This window comes from Melozone crissalis, unplaced genomic scaffold (assembly GCF_028551555.1).
Source record: "Melozone crissalis strain CALT ecotype California unplaced genomic scaffold, PUWL_Pcris_2 ptg000019l_1, whole genome shotgun sequence".
In the NCBI taxonomy this organism is placed as follows: domain Eukaryota; kingdom Metazoa; phylum Chordata; class Aves; order Passeriformes; family Passerellidae; genus Melozone; species Melozone crissalis.
Window position 1 is genome coordinate 2,484,774 of NW_026535797.1, and position 19,278 is coordinate 2,504,051.

The following is a 19,278-nucleotide window of genomic DNA, read 5'->3' on the forward strand; positions in this document are numbered from 1 at the left end:
TGCAAATAACTTCTGTAATTAAAAACTGCCTAAGATAATTCATATTTCCTAATGTTTTTATCATGACAGTCTTTTTTACTGGACGTTACTTTTAGAATGACACTAAATAATTTTTAAGTTTCTAACATAACACTGCCAGATAATTAACAATTAGGTTCCTTTAAAAAGAATAAAAATACTCATTAAATGAAATAAAAATGTATGGGATATTTAAAATTAACATTAGGTTTCTATTCTGGCTTTGTTTCTATTAAATCTGAGTTTCTTTCTGCTCTTTATTTTTAACAGTATAATTGGATAAACATTCCATGGATACACTTATGACTTATAGACATCAAATAGTTTTTGAAAAGTAAGTGGTTTAAGGTGGTATTTAAGCATATATAATTTTATCTGAAGCAGTGGGGATTTCTGAGGAGAATGTCCAGCCTGGAACTATCCAGAAGCCTAAAGATGCTGCTGCAGATCACTTCCCACTTTCCGTGCAAAAAGCCAATTATTTGCAATTCCCTGCAATATTTTAAGCCAATCCATCCATCCACAAAATCCTGTGTGCTCTTAATACGTGCACAGATGTTTCCAGCTGCACCTCCAAAGCCTTCCCTTGCTCTGGAAACCCAAGGACTGAAATCTGTGCCTTTCATCTGCATTTGGAACCTGCAAAGTTTAAGCCCCCTCTGCGTATTAACACATCCTGAATCTGCTTCTGTGTCATAAAACTGACAGAGATAAAATGGAAATTGCAAGGTGAGCTCCAGATCTCCTCTCCCCTCATTAACCAATCAGCCTGGAAATTCCACACTGTAATTCTCCTCCCAGGGCAGTGACTCTGCAGAGTTTGGGATGCAGAGTGAAGGTCCTGCAAAAATTTGTGCCACTTAACTGATGGTTTCCATAATTACCCAAAGATTTTATACCCACTCAAAGCTTCTCTGTGCATCACTTTTATATTATTATTATTATTATTATTATTATTATTATTATTTAGTTTATTTCCATATTCAGACATAGAGAGATGCTGCTAAAGGGTAATCAGCCACAAGTTTATAAAAAATCAAGGCTAAAAACTGAAAAACTAAGCTTGTGATTACTTAAATATTTAGTTTAGCAAACCAGCTCTTTGTTTGGAGTAAGTACAGATAAAAAGTTGAACTCTATTATCTGCATGTAATTGGCATCTGCAACTAAAATTCACATTCAAAGGCTTTATTACCCCCCTGACAGCACGAGCCATAAACTGAGGAACTCCAGCTCAGTAGTTTCTTCAAGTACCCAAAAACCCTGCAGAGATGATGCTGTGGCAGTGCCTAAATAAGGCAAAACACTTTGTCCAAACCAAAAATGAAACCAAACAGGAAATATTTTATCAACTCTTCCCTGTGAAGTGTTTAACTCACAACTGACTCTTTCCTCAACTGTTCTTTTATCAGCTGAGCACAGAGAGTTCCCCTCAGAGACACCAGGATCCGAGCAAGGCTTCAAAAACAAAATCGACTTCTTTTGGTTGTTGTCATTCCAAATCACAGATATCTCTAAAATTATTACTCCCAGCTACTGGTGGGAATAAAAAACTCTGGATCAGCTAAATCAATCAGGCCTGTGCAGTTGGGAAAGGGAGACAAGCAATTTGGTGAAGAATCAATTTATTGGCTATTAATGACGTGCTCAAAATTAACTGCAGAATGAAGTTCCCCATTTATCTACTCTGGGGAATATCTCCAGATTCCTGGTTTCAGCTGGGTTTGGACTCCATGAATTCCATGGGAAGTCATCCCAAACAAACCCAGCCCCCAAAAATGATGGGATTCAAGTGGGAGGTAAAATAATCTGAAAATTGAGACAGATCACAGACACTAATGAAATATCAAGCCAATACTTGAAAACAAATTGAATGTTAATGGATCCTGCTGTCAAATAACCAAGTGCCCAAAAACTCACTTTGACAACTCCAAGGAATCCTAAGAGATGGTGACTTTCAGAGCTGACAGCCAATTTTTGTAGCCTTTTTGGGTAAAAACATGGCTTTTTCAGACAGAGTTATTGAATATTTCAGGTCTTTGTGAATGCAGGATTTCATTTTTGCCACAATTTCTTTGGAGCTCAGAAACTCCCACTGGCAGATTTGGAACTAATGGCTGTAATGGCTGTTATGCTCTTGTATTTAGGGTTTCTTCTGGTCAACTCATTCATTTACCAGACTGTTGTGGAAAATTTGCTTCAAGGAATTCTGAAGTGCAGTTTGGGGTTCGACAGCAGTTTTTACAATAGATTTTAATGTGGTCCAGCTGCAAGCTAAAGGACCAGGTTCTGTATCTTAGCCAGCACTTTTTTCACTAACACAGAAAACTCCTGAAATTCAAATGTAGTTGATTTATTCCCCTCAAAATCTGTCCCTCATGAGTTAAGGGCACAGGGATAACTGATCTTATCCCCTACTCTGCTTTTATCTTCAGACCCCCCCTTAGAATTTCCATTTTATTCTCTCTTTTCCCCCAGAACAGGGACTTGGTCTCCTTGGTATCAGATCCTAGGCTTGTATGTATAAAATAACCAGTTGAAAACTGGGATCTGGCAAACTCAGATTCCATTATTTGAGTGGGTTTGTCCTGAATTTTCTCTTCTGTTTGCTTCTTCTACAGACTTTGCACTACATCAGTCACAGAAAAACTTCTTCCCCTTCTCCAACGACTGCTGCTCCCTCACCACTCCCTGAGCATCACAAGTCAGACAGAAAAAGGCAAACTAGGGGGATTCTGGAATATTTCAGTTCCCTCTTCACAAATTACCAGGGCCAGGGAATTAAAACATGAAAAGAACATTAAGTAATGACACATTTTCACGAGATTTTTGACCCAGAAGTCCAACCTTGGACTCTGTGCCATGCACATCTGTGTGTGTCTATAGGGGAGTGTTACTTTCACTTTTAAACCTCATAAACATGCAGTTTTCCACTGAAAATTATTTCCCCATTAAGCTTTCTTACTTTAAATATAGACTAGTCAAGGATTCATTCCCTTGTGCCCCTGAGTGGGCTTTTTAAAACAGATGCTATTATGGCACTTAACTCTTCAAGAGTTTCACATATTTTATTAAATAGACAAAGGAATTTTAATTAAAAACATAATTCAAGTACACCTGAAAGTCCCTTTACTTGTTTTTACATTATACTCCCGAGTCCCTCTGAGGGTTTCAGCAGGAGATATATGCAGAATGTTTGGATTAAGTGGGAATTTGGTAATTCAGCAAGTCTCTGGGAGAAATTTGCACAACAGGAAAGTAAAAATTACAACTTCAAATGAGGTGTAAAAATGAAATCTTAATTATGCAGCTACTCCAGATCTCCTATGATCTGTACAACCACTGGGGTTTGGGGTTTTTTTTGGTAAATGCTGTATTAAGCAGTTGGCATCTTCTCCTCCTTGAGGAGGAGCTTGTATTTCAATGGCAGATAAGTAATTTCTGTGATTCATCACAGGTTTGGAGGTTTTTAGAGCTTTAGGATTTTTTTGGGACAAGCAGCTGTATCATAAAGGCACATTACTGCTTCTAGGAAAGGATGAGTTGTTTTGCATTTGAAGCAAAACCTTAATTGATGCACTGCTGACTTCCTCCAAAACTTCACTAAATCACAAATTCTACACTCCCAGCACTACCAACAAGTTGCTAATAATAATTAATCTGTATTTAGTTTTAGCCATGTGGAAATTTTTTTACAAAAATCTAAATAATGACACCTCTAACGACCAACTAAATCCTTGCAAAGAATGCTGAATACATTACACAGCAGAAATGTGTTTGGTAAGCAAGCACACTCCAAAAATAATGCCAATTGGACACTTCTTGCTACTAAACATTTGCATTAAAGGAGAATTAAGGGTGGGCAGAGCTCTCAGCTTTTCTTCACTTGGACAAAGACACTTGGTTTTCAATTTCCCTGTAGTTTTTACTAACTATCAGCTAAATTCAGAGGAAATTCATATTCCTGAGGGAAATGCCTTCCTGGGAAGCCCTGACATGAGAGCCACTGTCCTATCCTGGGAAAATAGTTGTAGAATAACTTCTGGCACCAGGAAACCTCCTCTCTGAGGAGCAGGTATTCACAACAGATCAACACAAAACATGATTAAGATACAAATCTCTAGAAAATCACCAAGGGCTGCGACTTGACAGAATTGAGCGCATCGGTCGCGAGTCACATCCATTTCAGTGGGATCACAGGAACGTGGCTTAAATATTGCAGAAACCTCAGGGGAAAAAGTAACGTGTCTGTTGTAACATGAGGCTTTTTGCACTGTTTTTGGCTGCAGGCATCATGGTGAGTAAGGAGCCCAGCAAATGCTTACTCACCGCCTCGGACAGCGACGTCGAGCCCGCGGCTTCCCTGGCGCTGGAGATGAAATACGCGCTGGATCCCAACCGGCAGATCAAGAAACGGAACAAAGCCCTCCAGGTGAGGTTCAAGGATATCTGCGAGGCTCAGAACGAGCAGAGGGACAAGCAGCTCTCCACCTCCTCCACGCAGGACCCCGACAAGAAGGAGGCCAAGGCCATCTCCTACAAGACGGCCTACCGCAAGTACATGACAGTGCCCGCCCGCAGGTCCATCCCCAACGTCACCAAGAGCACAGGAGTCCAGACTTCCCCTGATCTCAAAAAGTGCTACCAGACCTTCCCTCTGGACCGGAAAAAAGGGAATATTCTGAAAAGCGCCGCGACCGTGGACACGTTACCGAGCGAGAACAACGGGTTCCTGATCGAGGTGAAGGACAGGGAGGGCCGGGGCGCGGGCGAGGCCGCGGCCTGGGGCCGGAAGGCCGGCAGCCTGCAGACGGCCGAGTTCATCTCCCACATCTCCGAGCGCGCCGCGCACGACAACGGCGCCGAGGCCTGGAAAAGCAGCAGTTTGCACAGTTCTCCCAAAGAGCCTCCTCGACCCAACTTGGCCGAGCCCGGCCGGGAGGAGCCGGCACGGCCCTCCGGCCGGGGCAGAGCGGCGGCGGCGCGGCTGGGGAGCGACGAGGCCGCCCAGCCCCTCCACGGGAGGGTCTTCAAGACTGAGGTGGCCACGGTTTACCTGCCGGCCTCGCAGCCCGACCTGCCCGGCCTGGGCGACTGGGGGCCGTGCCCCGAGGAGGACGACAAGAGGACGGTGCAGCTGAACGGGGTGCAGCCCCCGGCCGGAGATGCCCGAGCGTGCGCGGCGCGGGCGCAGTGCCCGGCCCCCGAATGTAGTGACCAGAGCCTGCAGGTCAACGTGGCGTCCATGGAGGAGAGCCAACCCTGCCGGACGGCCGTGGCCGTGAGCCAGGAATGCCAACAAATCGTGCCTCACACCGAAGTTGTGGACTTGAAAGCGCAGCTTCAGATGATGGAGAACCTGATCAGCTCTAGTCAGGAGACCATCAAAGTGTTGTTGGGTGTTATACAGGAGCTAGAGAAGGGAGAAGCTCACAGGGAAGGGTGAGTAGAATCTTTTTTTAATGAGTATGAGCTGATTGAAATGTCTTTTCCACCTTGAGTTTGCTGATGCCAACGCATCCCTGCCACCACGCATGTGGCGCTCCTCACACGGAGTTTTGCTGCTTTAGGAGAAACCTGCCAGCAGCATTCAGATTGCTATCTGCCAGTCCCAGGGTGTAATTAAGTAATTATTTAACGAAGGGCCCATAATACATCTTCCTGTGCCTTTTCTAAGGAGCACAGAATGAGCCGCTCTCCAAACAGGATTAGCGAGGATGTTTTCACATCAGCAACTTGCATTAGCCATAATTCCTCACATGGCATGAAAAGCAGCAGCAAAACCTTAATTCTGTAAGAGACTTACCTTTTTAAGATTAAGGGATATTATTACAACTCCCAGTGTAATTCCCTTAATGGCATATGAATCTTGCCTGTTTTCCTTTCACCTGAATTTTTCATGGTATTTTTATCAGAAGGAAATGAAATGAAAACTTTGAATATCAAAGTCTTTTTCATAACTTTCACACAGCCCTAAACATGACAAACCCAAGAAGAAAGAAACAAAATTGCATTTAACCCTAGCTTTCATTATTTAAATTAACCCATAAGGCGTTACAAGTACTGAACTGTAACTCAGTACAACCTTTAGTCTTTACCTGGACAGTTCAACCCATCTTTTATCACCTTAACCAATATTTTGCAGACTGACTCGCCTTAGTTCCCTCATCTTTATTCAGTGAACATACCTGAAAAATGTATGTGTGCTGTTTGTGTGTTTTGAAATACTTCTGTAGTTAAATCATAATTTGCCAGAAGAGATCAGGGCTTTAAAATTAAAATACCAGCAGCTCATTCTACAAAAGCAGCACCTGCTTTTGTTCAAGTCAGAAAGGTACATCTTTAATTTAAATTTCTTTAGGAATGTAGGAATCATGTGAATCCTTAAACTCAACATGTCTGGCATTAAAAAGTCATCTTAGCTGGATCCTGCTGTCAACAAGGCTGTTGTGTTGTTAGTTTATTTTACAGCTGGTTATATTATTATTTATATCCTTACCAATTATCAGTATCAAGGACCTTATCAAGTCCTGGATAATCAGACTGGGACGTTTCTTGGCCTGAAAGCCACGCAGGTTTCAAGATCTTCTCCAACCAAAACAATTCTATAATTCAATTTTTTTTAATTATTATTCAGAAAAAGAACTCCCCTGATTTTCTTAACTTAGAGAAACTGCAGGAGCTTTGGCAAGAAGTGCCAAGCTGCTTTTCAAATCACAAAATACAGAAAACTATTTCATCGTCATAACTCATCACCCGCTTGTCGAGAACCGTGAGTGCACAAACACCCACATCAGAGCCACCTGCTATAAATACTCTGCTTCCTCCACACAACTACATATCCAGATTGTATCCCTTCCCAAAGACAGTACAGCCACAGGTGCAACAAACATAATAAAAACAGACTTTTTATTGCCCTGACAGAGCAGAGCTGTTAATGCAGCCAACGTCAGGAGTGCATCCCTGCCCTTGGCCCAAAACAGATCTTGGCCAAACTATCCAGGATTGTCTTCAGATAATTCCTCTGCAGCTGTCAGCCTTACAAAGCTGTATTAGCCCTAAAATGGTGAAATTATCCATAAATCCCAGTTTAGAATATCTTTACAGCCTCTTAGGCTCTGTACTGGAGTTTCCAAGGCTCCACCTGACCAGGAAGAGCCTGTTTAACAGCGCTGCTTTACACCTGGAGCCACCTCCGGCTGCTCCTGCACGTGCCCCAGACACATCCCAGACCTGCTGGGCACAGAGGGTGTCAGGATGGGCAGGGAAGGAGAAGGAGGGAGATGCACACTCACACATTTTCATATCCCTGCATTCCAGAGCCTTCTGATTTTGTGGCTGTGGATGATTTGGAAGGAGACTGCACAGCTTTGTGCTCGGGACCTTCCGCAGCGATGCCTCTCTCCAGAGCTGGGAGAACACTCTGTTCTCCTGCAAACACCAACACATCATTAACACACAGCCTGCCTTTATCCCCAGCTCCCTCAAATTACACAACTCCTGCAATAATAGGCCGCCCCATCCTTTTATTAGAATAATTCCTGCCAATTGCTGCATTCATCCTACACCATCTTTGCCACAGATCCTGTGTAAACTATTACGTATCTCCTCAGTGCCAGCATGGTGAGCTTTTTTCCTGTTGCAACCAGGTTTTAGGTCAGTTTAGATTAAGAAATTAAAGCAGTTCTGCTGTTTATTGTAGCATCTTCCATCTGCTAGAACAGCAAGAAATGTTTTGTACTTACGGAACTCACCTGCTTTTCTGATGTACATTAAATTCCTTACAATAACACACAACAAGAAACAAATACAAATAACACACTGCTGGGAAAGGAAAAAAATATGAAGGGAAAAAAAAAAAACACCAAAAGCAAAAAACAAAGCCCCAACTAAATTTCTTAATCAGATTTTTCTGCCTTTAAGGAAATCAGTGTTCTTTAAGTGCTGTTGCAGTGCCATGGGACTGGTGCTCAGTGGATTCATTTTCACTAATATGCTGTAGGTCCTGAACTGCTATTACTGCAATTCATCACTAAATGAGTCGATGCCAGCAGAACTGCAGCAGCATCTCTGAAGGCAGCAGTCTCATCCTTTGGGTGCCTATCATCTATGTGTGCTTTTGAAAATGTCAGTGCTCCATCATCTGCAATTAGCAACAACAGCCAGCACTCAACTCTGCTCCAAGGGAAGGGGAAAGCCACTGGAGCAGGAGGGGAAGCACAAAAACTGTGATCCCCCTCCCAGTTTCAAAGGACATTATTAAAATTCTGTGTTATGTGCATCGCTATTTACTAAATCCTTGGCAAAATGGCTGTTCTACCTCTCTGTGTGGAAGCTTCGACAAAAAAAGCAAATTACATCCCAGCAAACATTGCTGGATGCCTTAAGTCATGCATGAAGGAAGTGCAGAGCTGCAGCTTCAATTAAGAGTCCCAGCTCAGAGTTAAAAAAAAACATTGAATATTACATGATGCAGGGTGCAGCTTTACAACACAAACCCAGCCTTATGCTCCAGTTTTATTCTGATAAATCATCAGTGATCTCACTTTACAGACATATTTGTCTGTGTTCAGAGGGAGAATTTAGGAAGCCAAATGTGTGGAGCATCACTAAGGCTGATAGGACTGCAAGCACAACGCAAGTTAATCATTCTAAAACCTGGCTAACAAAGATCTGTGAAATAGAGAACAGAAGATGAGCACATAATCAGAATTACTTTGCTGCTGGAGAACAGCAGTGACCTGCCCTTTAAATCCTTCCCGTGGAAGGAACAGTAATCTGGGCCCTCCTCATTATACAACAAATCACCAATTTTAATAAACAAAGTGCTCAATTTGCCACACAAAAACAAGTCACAGTATTTTGACTCTGCCAGGCCAAATGCTACACACCAGACAAGAGTTAAATGAACCTGTTTCAGAGCTAATTTGCATTCCTCTATTAGTCAGCAGTGGTTCAGGAATTTAAAGAGCTCTCAACAAACTCCTTCGAAGACGTTGTCATGGATGGAATTTAAATGTCATTGCATGTTTTTCAATGACTAAGGGAGTTTTGTGCCTCACATGCTCATTTCTGAGCAGAAAATAAGCCCATTTTGTGTGTCTGGATGGAGGTTTGCACCCAAGGGAAGGGGAGAGCAGGGAGCATCCTCACCCAGCGCTGCCTGAGCTGCACTGCTCCTCAAGGTCACCCCAACTGATCCTCCTGCTCAGCAGAGATGGCAAATCCAAGTCAGGGAGCCAAAGCAATTATTGCCTGGCTTGTTTGCTCTGCTCCCAGCCCTGCTCTTCAGAGCAGACCAAGGAGACAGAGCAAATCAAGGCAGGAACAACCTCCATCCCCTCACCTTCCAAACCTGGAGATCCTTATTCCACAGTGGGGAAAAGGAAGCTTAAAAGAGTTCACAAGAGCAGAGCCTCTGAAAGCACAGGGCTTTGGGAGTGATGTGCCAGCTGCAGGAATGGCAGCACAGCGCTTGGGTTGGGATTTCCCCCCTCTGCGGCTTTGTTTTGCCTCTTCTTCAATTACAGCCCTGGCAAAGGGAACGTTTAGCAGGATCATTTCTAAGAGAAAACCTGGAAATGGAGGGAAACAACAGATAAGCTTAACTACAAAAGACAGCTCACTAGAAATAAATACATGAAAAGCAGAAAGAATAGAGCAAATTGCATCTGGGATGCACAAATTGTGTCATATTCTGAGTGACTGCAGGTTTTGGGACACTGTAAGAACAGCCTGGAAAGAGGACTGTGATGAGAGCCTTTATTTTCTGCTGTGACCTTTTCACATCCATCCATTCTGCCTGGAATCCTCTCTGAAATGGTCACACTCATTTCATTATCCCCAAAACCACCTCCTCAATTCTTCCCTCTTTTCTCTCTCTGGAGCTGCAGCATTTTTTTGTATTTTTTTTATGTTTTGTATTTTTGCCATCATTTACAGCTCATTCCCAAACACCTCAGAATATGTAATAGTTCACCTTCCTGAGGCAGAGCCAGGGAATCTCTTGGGATGCACCTTTTTTAGCCAAGAAAAGGAGTAATTTTGCACAAATCAGAGTTTTGTGGAGCTTGTGATGCTTGGGCCAGTGATGGTTGAGTGCTGCTCACTCAACCCAATGCAGGAGCAGCACAAAGACACCGAAAGTCCATTTACCTGCCCTCAACATAAGAAATTTGGTTTTCCAAGCTCTGAACCAGCCCTTTCATGCTCCCCCAAGCACAGCTGGAGCAAAGCAGGCCCACACTGACACCTCAGCACTGGAACTATTCCATTATATCCCAAAACCCCATGGAGATTATTCCAGTACCTGCTGCCACTCCATGGGATCCCCTTGACCCCTCTTATCTAAAATTCTCTCATGTAAAAAAATCCCAAACCAACCAACCAATGAAAGCTGATGATATAAGACTGATCACTGAAATATCCACTATCACTGAAGGTAAAAGATCCAGCATCACTTAAGGTTTAACATCAAATTCCTTTTTTCTTCAACCTCTAATTCTACTTTTTAACCTCAAATTCTGGGTTTTTTTAACATCAAATTCCATTTCTTTTTAACCTCAAATTCCATTTTTTAACCTTAAATTTCATTTTTAAACCTCAAATTCCAATATTTTTAACCCCAAATTCAATTTTTTTAACCCCAAATTCAATTTTTTTTGAGCCTCAAATTCCTCTTTTTAAACCTTAAATTTCATTTTTTTTTAACCTCACATTCCAATTTTTTTCTGAATTAGGTCCTTAACACCTGTCTGGAGTTGGATGTCCAAAGTAGTACCAGGAGTATCTCAGAGCACAGCATTTCACAGGCCTTCAAACCAGCATGAGATTTATATTTTTGATGGGATTTTTCATTAGAGTTGGACACATTTATTCTGGGGCTGATAATCCAAGTTTCAGATCAGATTGGCAGAGTGGATAAAAAGGGCAAAGTCTCCCAGTTCCAGACATCGTGGAACATTAATGTTCAATAATTCAGAGTTCCTGGGTACTATAACATTGCAGATAGAGAGCTCTTCAATAACCCTGCTGTCAGAGCCACTTTCTATCAATCCTTGTGAGGAATTCAGTGGTGGGAGGCTTTCAGCAAGGAAAAGAGGGCAAAAAAAGGGAAAAGTGAACACTTAACAACAACCAGAAGGTGGAACAAACATTAAAAAAAATGGAATAATCTTTTTAGCAAAGTTACTTGGTATTAATGTTCTGTTTTCTCCCCCAAAAATGCCACTAGGAATGTTCTGAATCTCAGAAAATAGAACTTATTTTGCTAATATAGTCCAGCTTTTTATCTGCATATACTGTACGGGCAGAATTTAATGGAAATGTATTTGAACTACTGAGAAAAATAATTTGATTTCTATCTGGTTGCTATTCACTGGACTTTAAAACCAAGAAGAAATGTCATTCCCCACCACACCTCCCTGTTCCAGCCCAGGATCAGCAGCTTCAAAGTGAAATTAAGGTTCAGGACTTCTCCAGCAGATTAGCTGCAGGGACACAAAGGCCAATAAAAGCAAATTCCCACAATTCAAATCTGGAAAAAACTGATGGAGCCTATTAATGAAAGACTAAAAAAAACTGTAAGCAAACAATATTATTGCTAAATATATGCATAGGAATTACCAAGGATCAGAAGCTTCCCAATGTCACCAAGCTGCCCAAATCATACACCTGCAAGGAGAGTTTCCCTGCTAAATCAGTCTGTTTTTTTTTAAAAAGATCATGACTGAAGGTAAGGAATTATGAAGTTTGCACAATTAGAATAATCCTTTAATAACTGCAGTTTGGCTGTTGGCAGTATCAGAATGCAGAGCCACGAGCCTGTAAAAATGGGACCAAAATGAGCTTTAGAGTGTTAAATTTCTCACTGCTGTTCCTTCACCAGGAGATGAAACAACTGATTTCTAATTGACACCTCCTTCTGAGCCCGTGCTTGCACAAAGGTACAATTATCTCTTATCCTGACTGAGGAAAAATGGCAAAAAAAGAGCAAAAAGACTTGTCTGAAGATGGGGGTGGTTTGTTTTTAAACTGCAGAGCCTCCAGCTACTCCAGGTTCCAGATATGGGACAGGCTTAAAAAAGCTTCTGTGCAGCACATTTAGGAAAGCGAAAAACTGGGAGATGATGGAGGCCTGAGCTGGATTCAGGCACTTGGGGGATGATCTTTAAGGTCCCTCCCAGCTCACACATCCTGGGATCTGTGGAAAATTGAAGTGAGGAGCGTCCATCTTCCCTGACCCCACCCCTGTCACTGCTGGGTCTCTGGTGGAACTGCTCTCACTCACACCCCAACAAAACTGAGGTGTCCACACTGTCCCACAGCTCTTACAGCTTTTGCTTTGAGCTTTGCCAAACAGAGGAATTTTGAAGCTGGATGAGCAATTCCCTGCCACGGAACCACTTCTACCACGTTAGACAGTAGTTAGTAAAACACTTCAGTGAAACTGGGCCAGTTCTGAGCTTTTTGTGATGCTCTGTTGTGATGGTTTTTGCATGTCATGGATGGATCAGTGCTCCAGGTCAACAAGAAGGAAATCGGCCATTCCAAGGAAAGCTGAAATTCTGCTTCTGTGTTTGGAGCTCTTTTCCTTATAGGATGATGATGGGTGATGATCACTACCCTGCATGAACCAACCAGAAGAGGACAGACACAACTCTATGGGGGAACACTGGGATTTTTCCCCTCAATTCCAGTGTCAGAGAATCCCAGAATGGTTTGGGTTGGAAAGGACCTTCAAGACCATCCCATTCCACCCCTGCCATGGGCAGGGAACCTTCCACTGTCCCCTCCAAGCCCTGTCCAACCTGGCCTTGGGCACTGCCAGGGATCCAGGGCAGCCACAGCTTCTCTGGGCAGGGCCTCACAGGGAACAATTCCTTCCCATCCCAGGGAACAATTTCCTATTCCATGTCCATCACCTTTTTTCGTTTTAAAACCATAGAAGCTGTGTGTGGTCCAGTAACTCCTCAACAGAGGCATTTTGGCATTAAGAAGGAAATTCTGGCATTAAGAAGGAAGTTTACCCTCTGGAATGTTTGAACCTGGAGTCAGTTAGGTCATTTCTTTGATAAATAAGAGATTTGTTTACTTTATTGTCATCCACACAAGCTCCAAAGAAATTCCAGAGATGGCACCTGGAACTATGGACAAAACTCAAGCAACTGCCACACTCCTGGTCTGTGGATTCTCCTCAAGTTCCCATTATCCAAGGAAATGAGAAAACACAAAGGGACCTGCTCAGGCTGCAACAGGCAGAGTTCAGCACTTCCATGATCCTTCCTGCTGGTTTTTGGTTTTATCTCCATACATCTTCCCATCCTTCTTGCAGGTACAGAATCCCAGAACCATTTAGGTGGGAAAAGACCTCCAGGACCATCAAGTCCCACCTGTGCCTGATCCCCACCTTGTCCCCAGCCCAGAGCCCTGAGTGCCATGTCCAGCCCTCCTGGAACACCAAGCACTGGCTCCACACAAACACCAGGAGCAGTGGCCAGCAATTCTCCTCCCTCTTTTAATTCTCTGCCGCTGCACAACATTTGGAATCTTAAACAAGCCTGCCTGATGCAGTTATTATTTGAAGCCAGTGTAGGCTTAGAGATATAATGCACAAAGGGTATTTGAGCTTGCACTGAAATCTTAATCACAGCAAAATGATGAAATAATAGCACAGATTTTGATTTCTCCCATCTTCCCTCCTTTATAGAAACAATTCCTGGGAGCAGCCTCAGTTCAGAAGTCCAAGCCAAGCAGAATCCCAGGTGTTGTGTTGCAGCAGTAGGAACTCAGCTCAGGGTGGGAGCAGCAGGAGCTGTGAGGGCACAAGGATTTCCACCATCTACCACATCACCCCAGCTGCTCCCAGAAGTCACACACACAAAATTAAATATAAACTCCCATGGATTTGGGTGTGTAAGAGCAGTGGGAAGTGGGAAGAGGAACACTTGAAGCTGCAGGAAAGGATGGGTGGGTGCAGCAGATCTGATGATGAGCTGCTGCCTCAGGAGGCTCCAGGCAATGACCCCAAATCCAGGTAAAAACCCCAAATCCAGTCCTGAATCCTCCCTCAGGGGGAAACCACAATGGGGAGAGATTTGGGATGAAGGGGGAAGGGACAGAGCTCGCCTCAGCCTCACTACTGGAATGTGCTCCCTGATAACCTGGGAAATGCCTGGCCTGAGAATTACCCACCAGCAGTGCAGCTGCTGCTCCACCAGAGCAAATTCCCTGAGTGGTTATTAACACCAAAAGCTGACATTTTAATTATCCTCCTGGTTTTTCTGATGAGACAACAAAGGCACAAATATTCAGGAGAGATGTTTGACCTTGCACACACCTAATTCCTGTAAGATTTTGTGATTTCACTTGAAATACATTATAATTCTCTTCGTCCTCACTGTGTTTTTTATTAAAAAAACTCAACAGTCCTATTAAAATATATAGTTATTAAAAAAAACCCACCACTCCCTGACTAACCTGAATATAATAGAAAATGTATTTACAGGGTGAAAGCTCTTGAATTGCTGTCGTGGGAGTCGTGCCGTACGCCCACAGCGCAAATACCTCAAAAAGCAAATTAGTCATCTGCTTCCAACTGTCAGGATGCAGCAAAAGACAAACCACTGTCTTGGAACGAGCCTGAAAAATCTCACCACTGACTTTCTCTACATGGCAAAGGATTTTTTTCAGCAGCCAGATCAGAAATATCAACCTTGAAATAAAAAGAGAGAGAAGAGGGTTTAGAGAGAAGGGTGGATGGGGTTTGGACAGCCTGGGATTGTGGAAGCTGTCCCTGTCCAGGGCTGGGGGTGGAATGGGATGAGCTTGGAGAGAGGAAAACTGTTTTCAGTAAGGTTTAGTTAATCCTTAGTTAGAAAGACTTAACTAAAACCACCCAGCAGCACAAAGCTGGGATCACTTAGACCTGTATGATCTGCAAGTGGGAAAACAAAACAGTGGGAAAGAGGAAAAACAGACTCAACAAAACCATGGAAAATAGAAAAAATAGTTAGGAGGAAAACCAAAACTAACCCAAGCACACCAGACCCTGAAACACACAGAGCAAATCCGTGTTTGCATCCAGAAGAGCCTCAAGGTAATTCCTGGAAGCACAACATCCATCCTGATTTTTACCCTCTCTAAATGCAAACTGCTAATTGTTAATTACCAACTTCAGGAAAACACAGCAGCAAAAAGGTTAAAACATTTTTTCTACTTCGAAAGTGATTTTTCAAAACACCCTTACAGGAGCCAAAGCCTGGCCCAAGGTGGTTTAGACCTGCCCAGACCTGGTTTGGGAGCAGAATCTGAAGTTCTTAAAGGAACTAGAGACTTTCATCCACTAAAAACCTGATTTTGCTGATATACAAATACATTTGTATGAGTTTCCCATTGAACTAAAGTGGTAAATCTTTCCTAGGGCAGAATAAACCTCTAGGGCTAAGCAGGATTTATTTTAACCTAAAATAAGATGCAGAAGATATACAAGAGATTTTTCTGCATTTTACATGGCTGAAAAATGACTTACTCAAGTCATAAGGACAACTAAAGCTCTCGTGACAAAGTGGAGTCATTTTATTTTGCCAAAAGGCAGATTATGTTTGTAGCAATAATTCCAATTTTCTCTTGAAGCACAGTTACTGGAATTATCAGTTCTGTAATACTTTAAAGCAAGAAACAAAGATTTTGAGAAGTTCTCCACCCAACTGTTGATTTTTAAAGCATTTTTCTGTAAAGATGGGCAACCTTAGGCCAGGTGGGATGGGACTTGAATCAACCTGGTCTAGGGAAGGTGTTCCCATGGCATGAGGTGGAGCTGGGTGGGTTTTAAGATCCTTTCCAAGCCAAACCACTCTGGGATTCTGGGATCAGTAGGTTTAACCAGCTGTGTAATGAGTTGTCTCAGCAGCTCTAGGAAATAATAAAACAACTCCAATTAATACAAAGACCTGAGGAGAAGCAGGGCCTGCACTTCCTCTGAGCAAGGCCAGAACTGTCACATCAAACACACTTCAAAGGCCCACTGCCTGCCTAAGATCATTTGTTTCACTATATTTAAATAACAAACATCAACCAAAAAAAAATTCTTGAAGTCTGTTCATCCTCCTTGCTGGTAGTAATCCATCAAAAGTGTGAGGAACATCAAGATCATGCTGCTCTGTACCCATCACAGCCACTTCTGGAAAATCCTGCCATTAGAGGACTCCAGATCTAATAGAGCAATCCTTCTAAATGATTTTTTGAGTTTTTTCTTTGTTTTCAATAGATGTCCATTAAAAAAAATCAGCATATATCGATCTAATCTTCCCTCTCCCAGCTCCATGGGGTCTCTCTAATTTATACAAGCAAAAAAATATACAAATGCAAAGATATTGATGTTTAAGTTGGTATTTTTTTTAAAAAAAGCCTCCAGCAGGTGCACAAATTGTGTGTTTCACAGGGATTTAGAGAGTGTAATCCCCTTAGGCTGCTCTGAAAATTGCAGCCTATTCTTAGTTCCTGCCAGCCCATGTCAGCAAAATGGCTGTTCTTCATTATGATATTTTAATGCTTGGGAGTGTTAATTGAGGTTAAGCTCAGGTTGTACCCAGAATGCTAAAAAAAAATTTAACCTGACAGGAAATGAAAGTTTCCTGAAAATAATATGGAAAAATGTGGGAAAAATTGGAGATGAGATCTCCTTTCCAAGGGGAGATGCAGGCAGAGAAACTGAGCTCACCTACATCCATCCTTGCTCCAGAACCTCTCAGGCCAGGTTGGACAGGGCTTGGAGGACCCTGGGACAGTGAGAGGTGTCCCTGCCCATGGAATTGTGTGGGATTTAAGGTCCCTTCCAACCCACACCAGTCTGGGGTTCTGGGACTCCATGACCTGCCCAAGCTCTGCACACCCAGATGGAAACAGAAAATACAGGATCTAAGGTTAAAAGGATGAAGCTCTGGAGCACTGGCTCCTCCTCAGTGGACATCAGAACAATCTCATCCAAAACAGGCTGAAACTCCAGGAATAACCCTGGGAGCCCCACCAGGCCAAACCCAACTTCCATTTCTCCAAAAAGGCGACAGATTTTCTGTAGGAAACTGCCTTGTGAAAGACTTGACATTTGAAAGAATTTATTTTTACCAGAAATAACAACTGGTTTACTAATGAAGGACAAAGTTTTGGTCTCTCTCCTACATGGGAATAGTTTCTAAATTATTTTTAGGAAGAAGGAAAAAAAGCAGCTTACTCAAACACTGCATGGCACAAGGAAAGCATCATCACCCAGAACTCTGCTCTCTCCTTTTTCCTGGGATCCAGATTGTGCTCTCAAATCATTCCCAGGAGCCAAAACTGATGGAAACTCTGTTTTTCAGGAAGTCTGCACTGAAAATCAACCTCATTGCCTAAAATCTGCATGGCAATGCTGAGCCAGTAGTGAAATCCTTGCTGGAGTGAAGAGATGAATTCCATGCAAGTGTTTGTGTAGATAATTATGTGAAAACAAGAAAGTGAAAAGTCCAAAGCCCTGAGGTATCAACAACAAAATTCTTTCATGAGGAGTTTAATTTTTATAGAAATAATTGAATTTACACTGTTCTAACACTCATATAATTCAGTCCTGGCTAAAGAGCTCTGAAACTGCCAGATGGAAACCAAACACTGGGACACCATGGAGTGTTCTTGGGGCTTTCAGGGAATTCTAACAGGATCACTCAAAGAAGGAAATAATAGAAAATATGCAAAAATCATCTCTGAAAAGCTAAAAGTACTCAGTAAGGAAAAACTGCTTTAAGGAAATTTAATCAAGAATTAAATCCAACTAGAAAACGAATATATCACTATAAGCAGTGAAGACTGAGAATTGCAAAAATGCTAAAACCAAGCACAGCTGAATGTGGCAGTTGAGAGATCAGGATTTCAAACTCATCATCCAAAAATCATCTCATTTTTAAATAATTACATCCAAGGATGTAAGTATTCATTTTCATCAGCTTAACAAGTCAGCCTTATACCAGCAAATACGCTTTTAAGTATGTGGAAATCTAGAATTATTATGCATTTAAAGACCATCAAATCATAGAATGGTTTGGGTTGGGAAAACCTTTAAAATCACCCAGTTCCAGCTGCTTGCAGGGCTACAGAGATGAATGAAAATGTCCCAACTGGAAAACAACTTTAAACAAAAAACCAAACCAAGCTGGCACCAGCACAGGGTGTTTATGGCTTTACCTATAAAGAGCAGAGCCACATCCCTCTGAAGGCAGCTATTGACTCTTCTTTATGTCCTCAGTAAATAAAGGCCTTCCCCAACTCATCTCTAGGTTTTAAATGTTGTATCTTTAGTTAGAGCTTTTAGGAGCTGATCAATAGCTTGGAAAAAAACCATTTTACAAGTCTCAGGTTCATAGCAGGGACAATTTGAATGTCAGCTTCTGAAAGATCTGAAGAGGGGAAATGAAAATCAGGAATTGCTTCTCACAGAGAGGATAAGAGCAAATATAAACCAGGAGTGGGGTTTTCCCATAAGGAAGAGCACAGCAAATGGACATTTTGCTTTGTGTGAATTCCTCTTAATATCTCAAGGAGAGTGGGTTTGATGCCATTTTGGTTTTTGCTTTTTTTTTTTTTTCTTTTTTATGTCCTCTGTATTCTCTGCACATATATTTGGAGCTCTGTAACGTATTATATTAATACCTAATGTACCAAGTAACTTTGCATGACTTTTCCCTAGACATAAACCAGCAAAATTCCAGAACTCCAAGCCCTGAGAAACACAAGACCCCTATCCTAGGTTGGTTGTGCCTGACTACCAAGGCTGAGAACAACTCTTCAAGATAAATTTCATGGATAAAGTACAGCTCAGTGCCTAACTCCAGAACAGGGACTTAACCCGGAGAAAATTGCACCACCACCTCTCCTCCTAATTAGTACATTCATCAATTACGTTAATTTCCTGAAACTTATAAAAATGTACTCAACACTGGGAGGGAAGACTTTTGCAGGCATCTTTCCATAACCGCCCCTGAAAGACTTCAATAAAAATCCACTTTTCTATTACATCCTACCCTAAATTAATCTCAAATTTCATTTTCCAGGTTGGGAAAATGACAGCAGGTTTAGATGGGATATTGGGAATTAGGAATTGTTCCCTGGGAGGGTGAGGAGGGGCTGGGATGGAATTCCCAGAGCAGCTGTGGGTGCCCCTGGATCCCTGGCAGTGCCCAAGGCCAGGCTGGACATTGGGGTTGGAGCAGCTGGGACAGTGGGAGGTGTCCC

General features: G+C 42.4%; 2 protein-coding genes across 3 annotated transcripts in view; one reads left to right on the forward strand and one right to left on the reverse strand.

Annotated features, from left to right (window-relative positions):
• The window catches only part of DOCK1 (dedicator of cytokinesis 1), a 277,154-nt gene that overhangs the window by 149,670 nt on the left and 108,206 nt on the right, over positions 1-19,278 (reverse strand). The window lies entirely within an intron of this gene.
• Positions 1-19,278, forward strand: part of INSYN2A (inhibitory synaptic factor 2A) — a 40,846-nt gene that overhangs the window by 7,516 nt on the left and 14,052 nt on the right. Inside the window, exon 2 of the mRNA XM_054276540.1 lies at positions 4,308-5,460. Within this exon, the coding sequence (XP_054132515.1) occupies positions 4,313-5,460 (1,148 nt within the window). The 5' untranslated portion in view covers positions 4,308-4,312. The remainder of the gene's footprint in view (positions 1-4,307; positions 5,461-19,278) is intronic.